This window comes from Emydura macquarii, unplaced genomic scaffold (assembly GCF_026122565.2).
Source record: "Emydura macquarii macquarii isolate MOO-44397 ecotype Brisbane River unplaced genomic scaffold, CSIRO-AGI_Emac_v2 contig_499, whole genome shotgun sequence".
Classification (NCBI taxonomy): domain Eukaryota; kingdom Metazoa; phylum Chordata; order Testudines; family Chelidae; genus Emydura; species Emydura macquarii.
In genome coordinates this window covers 15,179,955-15,194,161 of record NW_027130636.1, presented here as the reverse complement: position 1 = coordinate 15,194,161, position 14,207 = coordinate 15,179,955, and the positions used below count along the sequence as shown (strand labels likewise).

The 14,207-nt window shown below is 41.9% G+C and overlaps 1 protein-coding gene across 1 annotated transcript in view; it reads left to right on the top strand.

The window, feature by feature from the left end:
• The window catches only part of SERPINE2 (serpin family E member 2), a 37,784-nt gene extending 28,824 nt beyond the window's left edge, over nucleotides 1–8,960 (top strand). The window contains exons 5-9 of the mRNA XM_067538982.1: nucleotides 1,215–1,413; nucleotides 1,553–1,653; nucleotides 4,076–4,162; nucleotides 4,919–5,002; nucleotides 8,246–8,960. Coding sequence (XP_067395083.1) covers nucleotides 1,215–1,413; nucleotides 1,553–1,653; nucleotides 4,076–4,162; nucleotides 4,919–5,002; nucleotides 8,246–8,283 — 509 coding nt within the window. The 3' untranslated portion in view covers nucleotides 8,284–8,960. The remainder of the gene's footprint in view (nucleotides 1–1,214; nucleotides 1,414–1,552; nucleotides 1,654–4,075; nucleotides 4,163–4,918; nucleotides 5,003–8,245) is intronic.
• The last annotated feature ends 5,247 nt before the right edge of the window (nucleotides 8,961–14,207 follow it).

Here is a 14,207-nt window from a genome sequence, read left to right as displayed (position 1 = left end):
TCTGGTTCCAGATGCTTAGCTGGTGACTTTGACTAGTTCAGTGGTTTGACTTTTTTAAAACTTTGGCAGCAAACGTGTTGCTTGAATATTTTGATTTAATTTAAATGATGTTAATAGATTGGAGCAGGGGTCTTCACAACGTCTATGTAGTTCAGTTCCGCCTGCACTCTACCATACTATCATGCCATCATGTTACTGTTATCTAGAAACACTACTTTAATTAATTTTTCTTCCTATACAGGTACACACTAGGGTTTTGAATTAACACTGTTCTCTCTGCTGATATGGACCTCTAAGTCTACTTCAGAGAACCTTCCTTTATCCCATCCATGGGCTGCAAATGAAAGTATGACATATGTCCAGACAAGGTCCATACTGCTCCTCTACCCTGAAGGGGAGCTGTGGAGAGATGAGCCAGTCCTCATAACTCAGGAAACACATAGATACCATCTACCTACCCCCTTTCCCTTTAGTCAGTCACCAGTCACATTATATATGAAGAGTTAAGATGCACCCAGTACATCTTCTGGGTCTCATCCAAAACCCACTGAAGTCAATGGAAAGATCCCTATTGACCATAGTGGCCTTTGGATGAGACCCATGTTTCTTTGCCCACTCAGTAAAGTCCTGCACATTACAGATAGCCAATGGCTGCAACAATCTGTTGTGCTTACAAACTTTTGGAAGTCCTTTCCAGGACAAGATCTAGGTTCCTAAGCTCTTCTCTACTGCTGCCTTCTGTTCTTATAGTTGCCTGTCCCCTTTACTTGCCTACCCTTGTTGTTTCCAGGGGAGTCTCCTAGGTAAACTGTAGCAGTAGGCTCTTTTACTCACTGTTTAGAACTGCCCAAGATTCAATGGGGTTTAAAGGCAGATGGTGTGGCAATTGGCAGAGACTGTTAAAGACCCATTTCTGAGCCCCAGTGTAAGCTGATTACCATGGCTGTTAGAGGAAAAGAGAATCTGTTTTTCAAAAAGAATCTCTTGCTCTATTTTGGAAGTTTTTCTTGTTACTTCCATGATGTGTCTAATCCTTTATTGTTTCATTAGATGCTAACAAGACTCCGAAGCAAAGGAGCTCCAACAACCCACAAAGTTATATTCATGTAACTTGTAGAAACTAATCTGAGATTCTACAGAGTAGGTTTTTTTGTTCTTTCTGCAATGCTTGTCAAAATATAATATTTATGGCTTATCTTTCTTTCTTTCCTTAGGCACAACAAGTACCCCAAATGACTTGTGGTATAACATAATTGAATTGCCTTACCATGGTGAAAGTATCAGTATGTTGATTGCTCTGCCTACAGAAAGCACTACCCCTCTCTCTGCGATCATTCCTCACATCAGCACAAAAACAATACAGAGCTGGATGACAACCATGATACAAAAGAGAGTACAAGTTATTTTACCCAAGTGAGTACTAATATCTTCTAGTCTCTTCTCTTCTTCCCCCTGCCTGAAAATAAGGAATTTTTCTATAGCCCTTCTCATCACTTAAAGCAACTTTTAGTCATAATTCTGATATCGTTTCTATTTTTTATGCTTCAATCAGGTTCACAGCAGCAGCAGAAACAGATTTAAAGGAGCCTCTGAAAGTGCTTGGCATTACAGATATGTTTGAGCAGGCAAAAGCAAACTTTGCAAAAATAACAAGTAGGTTCTCTTGTTTAAATCCTTGTTCTGGTTTTTGTTCATGTTTTCTAGAACTACTGTTTTACAATTGCAATTATTAAAACAACTTGCTGCTTTGAAACTTTTCTCACCATAAAACTTTTTCACCAAAATGCAAACTTCTAAATTAATTACAAAAAGTTAACCATGTGTTGTGACTTGTGAGAAGCAAATAAAATCTCATGAGGAATTTTCACAGTAACAGTCATACATACACTTAAGTATTTTTTCCTTTTGGCTTACAAAAACAAATCATGTTGGATGAGACCATAATGGAAGGTGTGATTGAGGCACTTTTTCTTTTAAAATGTGTGTTTTTGAAACTTAGCATAAATGGATTTGAGATGCAGGAAGGATGTATACCAAATTGATAGTAATGTTGAGTAAAAATGGAACAGTAATTGAACTGCATAACTGATCCATAAACTTTTTCCTCTTTCTGACAATGGAGCACTGAGTTCTAAAAGAAAACATATGAAATTAGGTGTCTGTGAATTTTATGTCGCCATGAGACTTCTGATTCGTTACTACTTTAAAAAAACAAAAAAACAAAAAAAAACCCCAAAACAAAAAGACCTTGCTTGCTAGCACAACTCATTTATATTTCATATACACTTCTCCACTTGAAATAAGAAATTAAGTTCCTTTATTTTATTGGAAGCAAGGTGTTCTACTTTAACAGTTTTTTAAGATATTCAGGATGAATTTAAATTGTATTCCTGGTTACCTGTTGCTTTAATTCCTGTATTTAAGAAAAATATTACTCTCTCAGATTACAGATTTTCAGTTTTACTATTAAATCACCAATAAGCATAGAATCTAAAGTAGCATCAGTAATTTTTTTAATGATGGGAATGAATTATGCTACTGATTTCAGCATCACTAAATAAGGCCAAAGTCATAGATTCTAATTTTGGACATTGTCCATCACCATGTGTTTGTTTTAATATATACACATGCATGTGCAAACATTGCAATGGCATGTATAGGCAAACGCCATAGACTTGTTTAGTGTGTTAAATTTCATATTCACGCCCTTTCTGTGCTTTGGCCAATGTATGTGATAACAAATAGCAACATTGTGCCTGTGTTAATACTTCTCACTTTGACAACTGATATGCTAACAATTATATAAGAAACAGTAATGCAGAAGTCATAGAATCATAGAATCATAGAATATTAGAGTTGGAAGGGACCTCAGGAGGTCATCTAGTCCAACCCCCTGCTCAAAGCAGGACTAACCTCTGCTATATCATCCCAACCAGGGCTTTGTCAAGCCGCAGCTTAAAAACCTCTAAGGATGGAGATTCCACCACCTCCCTAGGTAACCCATTCCAGTGCTTCACCACCCTCCTAGTAAAAAACTTTTTCCTAATGTCCAACCTAGACCTCCCTCCCTGCAACTTGAGACCGTTGCTCCTTGTTCTGTCATCTGCCACCACCGAGAACAGCCTAGCCCCATCCTCCCTGGAACCCCCTTTCAGGTAGTTAAAGGCCGCTATCAAATCCCCCCTCACTCTTCTCTTTTGCAGACTAAACAAGCCCAGTTCCCTCAGCCTCTCCTCATAAGTCCTGTGCTCCAGCCCCCTAATCATTTTGGTTGCCCTCCGCTGGACTCTCTCCAACTTGTCCACATCCTTTTTGTATTGGGGGGCCCAAAACTGGACACACTATTCTAAATGCGGCCTCACCAATGCCGAATAGAGGGGAATAATCACTTCCCGTGACCTGCTAGCAATGCCCCTCCTAATGCAGCCCAATATGCCATTGGCCTTCTTGACAACCAGGGCACACTGCTGACTCATATCCAGCTTTTTATCCACCGTTACCCCCAGGTCCCTTTCTGCAGAGCTGCTGCCCAGTTCGTCGGTCCCCAGTCTATAGCTGTGCATGGGATTCTTCCTTCCTAAGTGGAGGACTCTGCACTTATCTTTGTTGAACCTCATTAGATTTCTTTTGGCCCAATCCTCCAGTTTGTTTAGGTCACTCTGTATCCTATCCCTACCTTGCAGGGTATCTACCACTCCCCCCAGCTTAGTGTCGTCCGCAAACTTGTCCCACTAATCCATTCCTTTACATATAGCATATTGTTTGTTTTTCTCTGCTTGGTGTCATAATCTAGCGTATCAGATTCACTCTGATGCTGGGTGGAAAAAATAGTGTCCAGTCGCTGTTTCTGTAATGGTCGGATCCATTGACTGCATCTTAAGAACAATAGAACAATGTCTTTTTGCCTCCAGCATGATTTCAGTCTTTGCAAGAATTATAGCAGCCTTCTCATGCTCTGCTATACAGTTGGTCTGCCAGCTACAAGAAACTTACTACTCTAGCAAACTTTACATACAGTATAACAAATATGTAACTGCATATTAACACTAGTGCTGTTTTTGTTTTGGTCACACAGGAACAGAAAGCCTTCATGTATCTCATATTTTGCAAAAAGCAAAAGTTGAAGTTAGTGAAGATGGAACCAAAGCTTCTGCAGCAACAAGTAAGAAGTTCTCTCTGTGGGTTTAATTTAATCCTTAATTAAGAGCAACTACAGTAAAACAAATTAATTAGATTTCATTTGAAGTAAGAAACCTTTTGTGAACAATTGAATTATGATCACTTCAGCAGAAATACTTACTCAGAAAGGACAATACAAAATCAAGTGAATTTTACAATTGGTTTTGTAGCACTTGTATTTGTGGAGTTGTATTTAAAAATAAAGCAAATTTGGGGCCAATACACAATTAGTAAAATATATCCTTCCACAAATTGTAAACATGTCTCTTTACTCCACTGGCTAGCTATAGAACAGCATCAAGTTTAAAATCTAGTGGCCAGACCTTTGGCTCCTAATATGCCTTTTTGTGCTGTTCCATAGGCACAGAAGATGCAACACTCCTGTAAGAAGGCAGCTGAGTTTTCCTGTAGGGGAACAATCTTCAATTTTAATGTTAATTATTAGCTCCTTCAGTTATTTAAAGGAGTGTGTGCTTCTGGTAAGCAACATAAGGCTCATTTGCAATAAATAGTATTGGATAAAATGGCCACATGAGGCTGACCCATGCTGCCATTGGTGATATAAAACAGTTGATAAGCTGACACATGATAGTGAAGTGGAATGCTTAAAGATACAAGCAAATATCTAATGCAAGTCATAAACCTGTTTGATGCCTCATTTTTCAACCATTTATAGTGTGATGGTGTTTGACTGTTTAATTTGCCATCCAATTTTCTCTTCTTTCACTTTCTTTGAAAGCTGCGATTTTAATAGCCAGGTCATCCCCTCCTTGGTTTATAGTAGACAGACCATTTGTATTTTTCATCCGGCATAATCCTACAGGTAAGCAATGTTGTATTATTTTGCATGCAAGTTGAGTGCGTACAGTATAATGGTTAGGTGCAAACTGTAATTTCTAGGTGGGAAAGCTTGAAGCTGTTCATTAGGTGTTGCTGAAACAAATACAAAATATGCTTTTGCATTATGCTCTTAACTCCTTTTAAAATAAACCAGAAGAACGGGAAAACCTACTGCACAATATCAGCTACCAACTTGAGATGGTCTGAATCCATATACACAAAATTAAAATGAGTGTCTGTAACCCTGAAGTATTATACTATGGTAGTGGAGTCTATATATGTATCTTGAGTGCCTCACAGGCTTTAGAGTATTCACATTCACAACACCCCTGTGAGGTAAGGAAATGCTGTTATCTCCATTGAGACTTCAGGTATGTCTTCACTACACACATCAAAAAAAGTGTGCTTATTGCTTGGATTAAGTAACTCAAGTTAAAATAGCAGTGAAGACATGGCAACTCTATGGGTTCGCAGCTCAAGTTCACCCCAGGCTTTAACTCAAGCTGCTAACCAAGTTAAAAACAGGGTTGCTGTCTTCACTGCTATTTTAGCCCGAGTTAAATACATGCTTTTTGGCAGTGTAGACATACCTTGAAGGAGACTGAGTAGCTTCCCCACAGTTTCACAAAAGTGTGTGGCAGAGCAGTGAATTAAATCTGGGTCTCCAGAGTCACAGGCTCGTGCCCAAACCACTGGACCATCGTTCTGCGGGTAGGACTTTCAGATTCAGATGTGGTAGTGAAGGCTCTTATGTAACTAGTACACTAGCCAAGGATTGTGCAGTCGACCTTATCTGCTCTTATCTGCAGCCCTAGACTATGGTTTGACTGATGCTTATCTTGCTGTTTGCCTGGTAGTATTGTAGAAACCAGTGCAGTTCTTAGTACAACATCTGAGACATTGGGAGCACATTGCACTGCTCTGTAGTGATTCTGGAGCTTTCTTTGCACTATGGACACTCTTAAAAAACGTCTACCATTGGTAAACACCAGTTCAGTGCCACCAGTGTTAACAGATTTAGGAAAACTAATTTGGACCAGGCCTAAATGACTAAGTGTAGATGCACAGTGTAAAGGGAGTTCCAGCTAGTATCTTGAGTGGATGAAAGTTTAGATGCAGGGCCTCAATAGATGGGTTTATAATTGGGATGATTAGAGAGGTGGAAGTCAAACTCAAACAGCTTAATAAGACTAAATCAGAGGGCCCAGATAATCTCCATCTAAGAATTTTAAAGGAACTGGCACATGAAATTGCAAGCCAAATAGCAAGGATTTTTAATGAATCTGTAAACTTAGGAGTCAGCCTATGACTGAAGAATTGCTAATATAGTTCCTATTTTTAAAGAAAGGAGGGAAAAAATGATCCAGGAAACTACAGGTCCGTTAGTTTGACCTCAATTGTATGCAAGATCTTGGAACAAATTTTAAAAGAGAAAGTAGTTAAGGCAGGGCATGACAAATTTATTTTGGAGCTAGGAGCCAGCCCAAAAATTAAGGAGCCAGACAATGTGGGCTCAGCGGCAGGGTGCCTTGGCCGGAGCGCAGCAACTGCTCTCCCCTCCTGGCCCCACCCCTCTCCCACAACGTGGGCCCAGTGGCGGGACACCCTGGCTGGAGCGCGGCAGCTGCAGCGCTCCCCCTCCCAGCCCTGCCACGTGGGCACAGTGATGCCCTGGCCAGAGCGTGGCAGCCGTCTCTCTCCCTCCCTCCCTCCCTCTCTTCGCCTCTCTTTGCAGATGACACAAAGTTGGGAGGTACGGCCAATTGAGAGGAGGACCAGAATATCATACAAAATTATTTAGATGACCTTGTAATCTGGAATAATAGAAATGGGATGAAATATAATAGTGCAAAGTGCAAGGTCATGCATTTAGGGACTAACAATAAGAGTTTTTGCTATAAACTGGGGAAGTATCCGTTGGAAGCGATAGAGAAGGAGAAAGATCTGGGTGTATTGGTTGATCACAGGAAGACTATGAGCTACCAGTGTGATGAGGCTGTGGAAAAGGCTAATGCAGTCCTAGGATGCGTCAGGCGAGGTATTTCCAGTAGAGGCAGGGAAGTGTTAGTACCATTATACAAGGCACTGATGAGACCTCATCTGGAATTCTGTGTGCAATTCTGGTTTCCCATGTTTAATAAAAATGAATTCAAACTGGCACAGGTGCAGCGAAGGGCTACTAGGGTGATCCGAGGAATGGAAAAAATTACCTTATGAGAAGAGACTCTAAGAGCTTGGCTTGTTCAGCCTAACCAAAAGAAGGCTGAGGAGAAATATGATTGCTCTCTATAAATACATCAGAGGGATAAATAAAGGGAGGGGGAGGAGTTATTTAAGTGCCAATGTGGACACAAGAATAAATGGATATAAACTGGCCATCAACAAGTTTAGGCTTGAAATTAGACAAATGTTTCTTACCATCAGAGGAGTGAAATTCTAGAACAGCCTTCCCAGGGGAGGAGTGGGGGCAAAAAACCTAATCGGCTTCAAGACTGAGATTGGTAAGTTTAGGGGAAGGATGGTATGATGGGACTGGCTACATGGCATGTAGCTGATCTGCTACTGCTAGCAGCAGATATCTCCAATAACTGGTGATGGGACACTAGATATGGAGGGCTTTTAGTTGCTACACAGAATTCTTTCCCAGGTGTCTAGCTGATGGATTGTGCCCACATGCTGAGGGTCTAACTGATCACCATATTTGGGGTTGGGAGGAATTTTTCACCGAGTCAGATTGGCAGAGACTCTTGAGGTTTTTTTTGCCTTCCTCTGCAGCATGGGGCACAGGTCACTTTCAGGTTTAAACTAGTGTAAATGGTGGATTCTCTGTAACTTGGAAGTCTTTAAACCATGATTTGAGGACTTCAGTAACTTAGCCAGAGGTTCTGGGTCTATTACAGGTGGGGGTGAGTGAGGTTCTGTGGCCTGCAACATGCAGGAGGTCAGACTAGGTGATCATGATGGTCCCTTCCAACCTTAAAGTCTAAGAGAGAGGGTTCTTGGGAGAATCTATATCTTTATGCACTCCAAACTCTCTTAAAACAAATAGTTTGTTAATCTAAAATTCCCATAACCAAAACAAAGCAAGCTCATGGAGTGTGAAACAGCCTTCTTACCTTGATTTTATTTAACCACATTTTGTAAATGTTGTGTTTTTCAGTGAATGCTCTATAATGCTTACAAAATGGATATATGTAGTAATACTGGTCTCCATTTCATCCCTCAGGTGCAGTCTTGTTTATGGGACAAATAAACAAACCTTGAGTATGGAAAAGATTTTCCTTAAGAAGCGAAGTAGAGACTCATTTGATACATTCTTGCTAGTTCCGTTAAATATTTTTGTACACTACTCTTTGACTTCACGTAAGAACTAGTTTTTAGCCAGTTGTGACTAGATTTTGAAAAAGGAATCAATGTAGTTCTGGTTTTGTGGGGAAAATACAAATGGAAAACTACAATACCTTTTCAAATGTCTAAAAGATTCTTTGAACTACTGAATGGTTGGTTGCCTATGCTAACAAACTTATTGAGCTTTTTCTGTCTGTTCTAAGAATTTTATGCATAGCTTTTGTGGGGGGGTTTTAACAAGATCATGACTAAACAAACCATTTCTATTAGCATTGATTTTTCTGTGGAAAATGTCTTTGGGTTTGTAGATGTCCTTTCAATACTATTTTTGCCCTTCAATGGCTCTGACTGGGTATCTTTTGTAGAACTAGATGAAAAGCTCTAGCAGTTTATTTTATATAATGCATGTACCACTGAGCTAAAGTTTTAAAGAACTAATGTCTTGCTAGATAACACATTTGCATTGACGTCCTATTTTACTGTAATGTAAACTTGTCATTGCTAGTATACACTTTGTATGGGATTTAAATTTTATATTTGTTTTTGTACAAAGGAAAAAAATAAAGTGCATTATGAACTGAGATGCCAAGGTATCACAGGGATGTGCTGGTAACTATTTGTGAGCAGGACTCCTGGGAGCCCCTTGTTAAAATTCTACCAGCAAACTGAAAAGGCTGGTTTGGTTTCCGTGGTCTGTTGGAGCTAAGCCTCCCTGCAATCTGCTAAATCAGTCCTGCTATGGATGAGTTCTCCCTAGGGCTTCAAAAACATGTTTGAAGAGCAAATATTTTGTCTGCAATGCCTCAAGCTGCACCTAATGGCGGTGTTTTCAAAAGTATAACTGGGGGAAGTGGGACACCACAAGGAAGCAGAAGGAGGAGGGTGCAACAGGGGAGGCCTCCTGATTCATACTGAGAAAGTAGGACAATAGGCTAGTTATCTCAAGTGTCTATACACAAATGAAAGAAGTCTGGGAAACAAGCAGGAGGAATTGGAAGTCCTGGCACAGTCAAGAAACTATGACATGATTGGAATAACTGAGACTTGGTGGACTAACTCTCACGACTGGAGCATTGTCATGGATGGGTATAAACTGTTCAGGAAGGACAGGCAGGGGCGAAAGGGTGGAGGAGTTGCACTGTATGTAAGAGAGCACTATGATTGCTCTGAGCTCCAGTATGAAACTGGAGATAAGCCAGCTGAGAGTCTCTGGGTTAAGCTTAGAAGCAAGAACAATAAGGGTGATGTTGTGGTGGGTCTCTGTTATAGACCACCAGACCAGGAGGATGAGGTAGATGAGGCTTTCTTCAGTCAACTAGAGAAAGTTTCTAGTTCACAGGACCTGATTCTCATGGGGGACTTCAATCACCCTGACATCTGCTGGAAGAGCAATACAGCAGAGCACAAACAATCCAGGAAGTTTTTGGAGAGTGTTGCAGACAACTTCCTGGTGCAAGTGCTGGAGCAACCAACTAGGGGCCATGCTTCTCTAGACCTGCTGCTCACAAACAGGGAAGATTTGGTAGGGGAAGTACAAGTGGGTGGCAACCTAAGCAGCAGTGACCATGAGATGGTCGAGTTCGGGATCCTGACAAAAGCAAGAAAGGAGAACAGCAGGATATGGACAATGGACTTCAGAAAAGCAGACTTTGACTTCCTCAGGGAGCTGATGGGCAGGATCCCCTGGGAAGCTAATATGAGGGGGAAAGGAATCCGAGAGCTGGCTGTATTTTAAAGAAACCTTATTGAGGGCACAGGAACAAACCATCCCGATGTGCAGAAAGAATAACAAATATGGTAGGCGTCCAGCTTGGCTTAACAAAAGTCTTTGGTGAACTTAAACACAAAAAAGGAGCTTACAAGAAGTGGAAGCTTGGTCAGATGACTAGGGAGAATTATAAAAATACTGCTCGAACATGCAGGAATGAAATCAGGAAGGCCAAAGCACAATTGGAGTTGCAGCTAGCAAGGGAAGTGAAGGGGAACAAGAAGGGTTTCTACAGGCATGTTGCCAACAAGAGGAAGATTAGGGAAAGTGTGGGCCCCTTACAGAATGGGGGAGGCAACCTAGTGACAGAGGATGTGGAGAAAGCTGAGGTACTCAATGCCTTTTTTGCCTCTGTCTTCACAGACAAGGTCAGCTCCCAGACTACTGCACTGGGTGGCACAGAATGGGAAGGAGGTGAACATCCCGCAGTGCTGAAGGAACAGGTCTAAGACTATTTAGAAAGATTGGACATACACAAGTCCATGGGGCCAGATGCAATGCACCCGAGGGTGCTGAGGGAGTTGGCTGATGTGATTTCAGAGCCATTGGCTATTATCTTTGAAAGATCGTGGCAATTGGGGGAGGTCCCTGATGACTGGGAAAAAAGCAAATGTGCCCATCTTCAAGAAAGGGAGGAAAGAGGATCCAGGGAACTACAGACCGGTCAGTCTCACCTCAATCCCTGGAAAAATCATGGAGCAGGTCCTCAAGGAATCCGTTTGGAAGAGAGGGAGGTGATCAGGAACAGTCAACACTGATTCACCAAGGGAAAGTCATGCCTCACCAGCCTGATTGCTTTTTATGAGGAGGTGACTGACTCTGTGGATGTGGGGAAAGCGGTGGACGTGATATACCTTGACTTTAGCAAAGCTTTTGATACTGTCTCTCACAGTATTCTTATCAGCAAGTTAAAGAAGTATGGCTTGGATGAATGGACTATAAAATGGATAGAGAACTGGTTAGAACATAGGGCTCAATGAGTAGTGATCAATGGCTCCATGTCTAGCTGTCAGCCGGTCACAAGCAGAGTGCCCCAGGCGTCGGTCCTGGGGCTGGTTTTGTTCAACATCTTCATTAACGATTTGGAGGATGGGGTAGATCGCACCCTCAGCAAGTTTGCGGATGACACTAAGCTGGGGGGAGTGGTAGATACCCTGGAAGGTAGGGATAGGATACAGAAGGACCTAAACAAACTGGAGGATTGGGCCAAAAGAAATCTGATGAGGTTCAACAAGGACAAATGCAGAGTCCTCCACTTAGGAAGGAAGAATCCCATGCACAGCTACAGACTGGGGACAGTTCTGCAGAAAAGGACCTGGGGGTAACAGTGGATAAGAAGCTGGATATGAGTCAGCAGTGTGCCCTGGTTGCCAAGAAGGCTAATAGCATATTGGGCTGCATTAGTAGGAGCATTGCCAGCAGGTCACGGGAAGTGATTATTCCCCTCTATTCGGCATTGGTGAGGCCGCGTTTAGAATATTGTGTCCAGTTTTGGGCCCCCCACTACAAAAAGGATGTGGAGAAGTTGGAGAGAGTCCAGCGGAGGGCAACAAAAATGATTAGGGGGCTGGAGCACAGGACTTATGAGGAGAGGCTAAGGAAACTGGGCTTGTTTAGTCTGCAAAAGAGAAGAATGAGGAGGGATTTGATAGCAGCCTTTAACTACCTGAAAGGGGGTTCCAGGGAGGATGGAGCAAGGTGTTCTCAATGGTGGCAGATGACAGAACAAGGAGCAATGGTCTCAAGTTGCAGTGTGGGAGTTCTAGGTTGGACATTAGGAAAAAGTTTTTCACTAGGAGGGTGGTGAAGCACTGGAATGGGTTACCTAGGGAGGTGGTGGAATCTCCATCTTTAGAGGTTTTTAAGCTGAGGCTTGACAAAGCCCTGGCTGGGATGATATAGCTGAAGTTAGTCCTGCTTTGAGCAGGGGGTTGGACTAGATGACCTCCTGAGGTCCCTTCCAACTCTAATATTCTATGATTCTATGAGTGTTGCCTCTCTACTTGTTTGAGAACATTTTTATGTAATTAGTCGGAGGGGTGGGACTGGAGGTATGGAAAGAGCAGATTCTTGAATCCCTCTCACTTCACCTCTCTGGGAGCACATGTATCCCTGTGACTTGGGGTCTGCACTGGTGCAAGGCAACAGAGACTCAGTGTGGATACGTTTCCATTCTGTTTTAGTAAAGTCCTATATGCATTCTGCATTGGTGTAACTGTCTACATAAGATTCAGGGTGATGGAGGATCTGGCCCATCATTTTTATTACAAGCTTAAGAGCATTTAAGACTTATGTGAATTAGTACATAACTTAATAGTAGAAGAAAATGACAGTACCACATAACAAGCGCATCTGAATCTGTCCAGGATTTAAATTTGCACCAGTATAAGATAATCAGGACTGGGTATCATTAAAATAGGCCGTCAAAAGTGATATCTGTTTATCTGCCGTAGCTGGATTAAAGGAAATAGCTGATCATTTATGTCTAGAAAATGGTGGCGATTTTCAGGAGATCTTACACAGAAGAGCAGGTCTTGCATGCTGGATGCTCACTCAAGCCTGACCCACTTCAGCCTAGTTCTATTTTAATTTTTTGAGTCTCTGCTTTTTTTCCCAGCAATGGCCAAATTCTCAACCTGTGTAAATCTGATGTGGCTCCATTGATTTTAATGAAACTATGCTGCTTTATATAAGCTGAGGATCTGGGCTGGAAAGTTCAACAATGCCATCCAATTTCAGAAAGTTACTTCTTTTAAAATTCTGTTTGTCACCTGGCAACATAGTAGAAGTCCAAGGCTAATAAAGATGAAAAAGAATAAGAAATGCAGATCCACATCTATGAACAGAGCTCTAACTTCTTTTAAAGAATGAGTGCAGAATAACCATTTTCCCATCTTATCACACTTTAAAGAAATGGAAAGCAATTTAGTTGTAAACTCGCAATCAAGGAATGTTTAATAATGCAGGTTCCAAGCTTCGGCCTCTAATTTGAAGTATGGTTAATTTATGGTTTAAGGCAGTAGTTGCAGCTTGTCTGGTGCTGGTTATTTGCATTATCATAGTGGCTGGAGGTACCAACTATGTTTAGAACCCCCTTACTTCAGCACTGTATAAACATATAGTGCAAGACAGTCTCTGCTCTGAAGAGCTTAGTCTAAACAGACTGATAGAGATAGGTAGATACAAGAGGTACATACAGGTGAAATCACCCAGGTCACATAATAGGTCACACAATAGGTACAACTGGCAATGGAATCTAGCTCTCAGTCCCAGGGCAGTGTGCCATTCACTGGTGACATGGTGGAGATGATCAGACCAGCCCACCCCACATGTGCATGACACCACCACTTCTGGACTATAGCCCTCAATTGGTATGTTTGCTGATTATGCTTCTTTGTGCACTAAGTTGATAGGGGTTTATGAGCTGAGTGAGGTGGTTTTAGCTTCTAGAGTAATAACCCAAACCTGTGTGCCCCTAGGGAAATCTATCTGGGGCCATTTTAGCTCCTCTGTGAGAGAGTGGCTGGGAATCCCTCCCTACATGTTTTCCACCTGCCAGGACTTCAGGCCCCTCCAGAACTTCAATTTCCCTTCCCATTCCTCAATGACCCTGAAACACAGAGCTTACCAAATCCAAGTGTACTAGCTACCAAAAGATTTTTATGTACCAAGATGAGACAATCAGATTTTTTTTATGCAGCACTTAGTGCATTTTGGGGCACGTAAAAAGCAAATAATAATGAACCAGATTATTTCCTGAGCCAAGATCCCCTTGGTTCTAAAGAAAGGAGGTGCCCATTAAGGAGGGGGGTGTGATAGCATGATTCAGAAGCCACATTTGCTTCAGCCCTGGTATAATTTGCGCCAGCTGGCTATGGACCCTAATGTACCATGTGGTAGTTGAGGATTGCTGAAATGCAGCTCTGCTCTATACCTGACATGCCCCCTAAATGCGGGTGAGGGGAGCAGTTGCCATAGGAGCTATCTGTACTAGCATTATGCCAACTGAACTCTCCTTGTTCCAGGGGAATTTTTAGCTGGGCAGTTAGAATCAGATTCCAGATCATTTGTG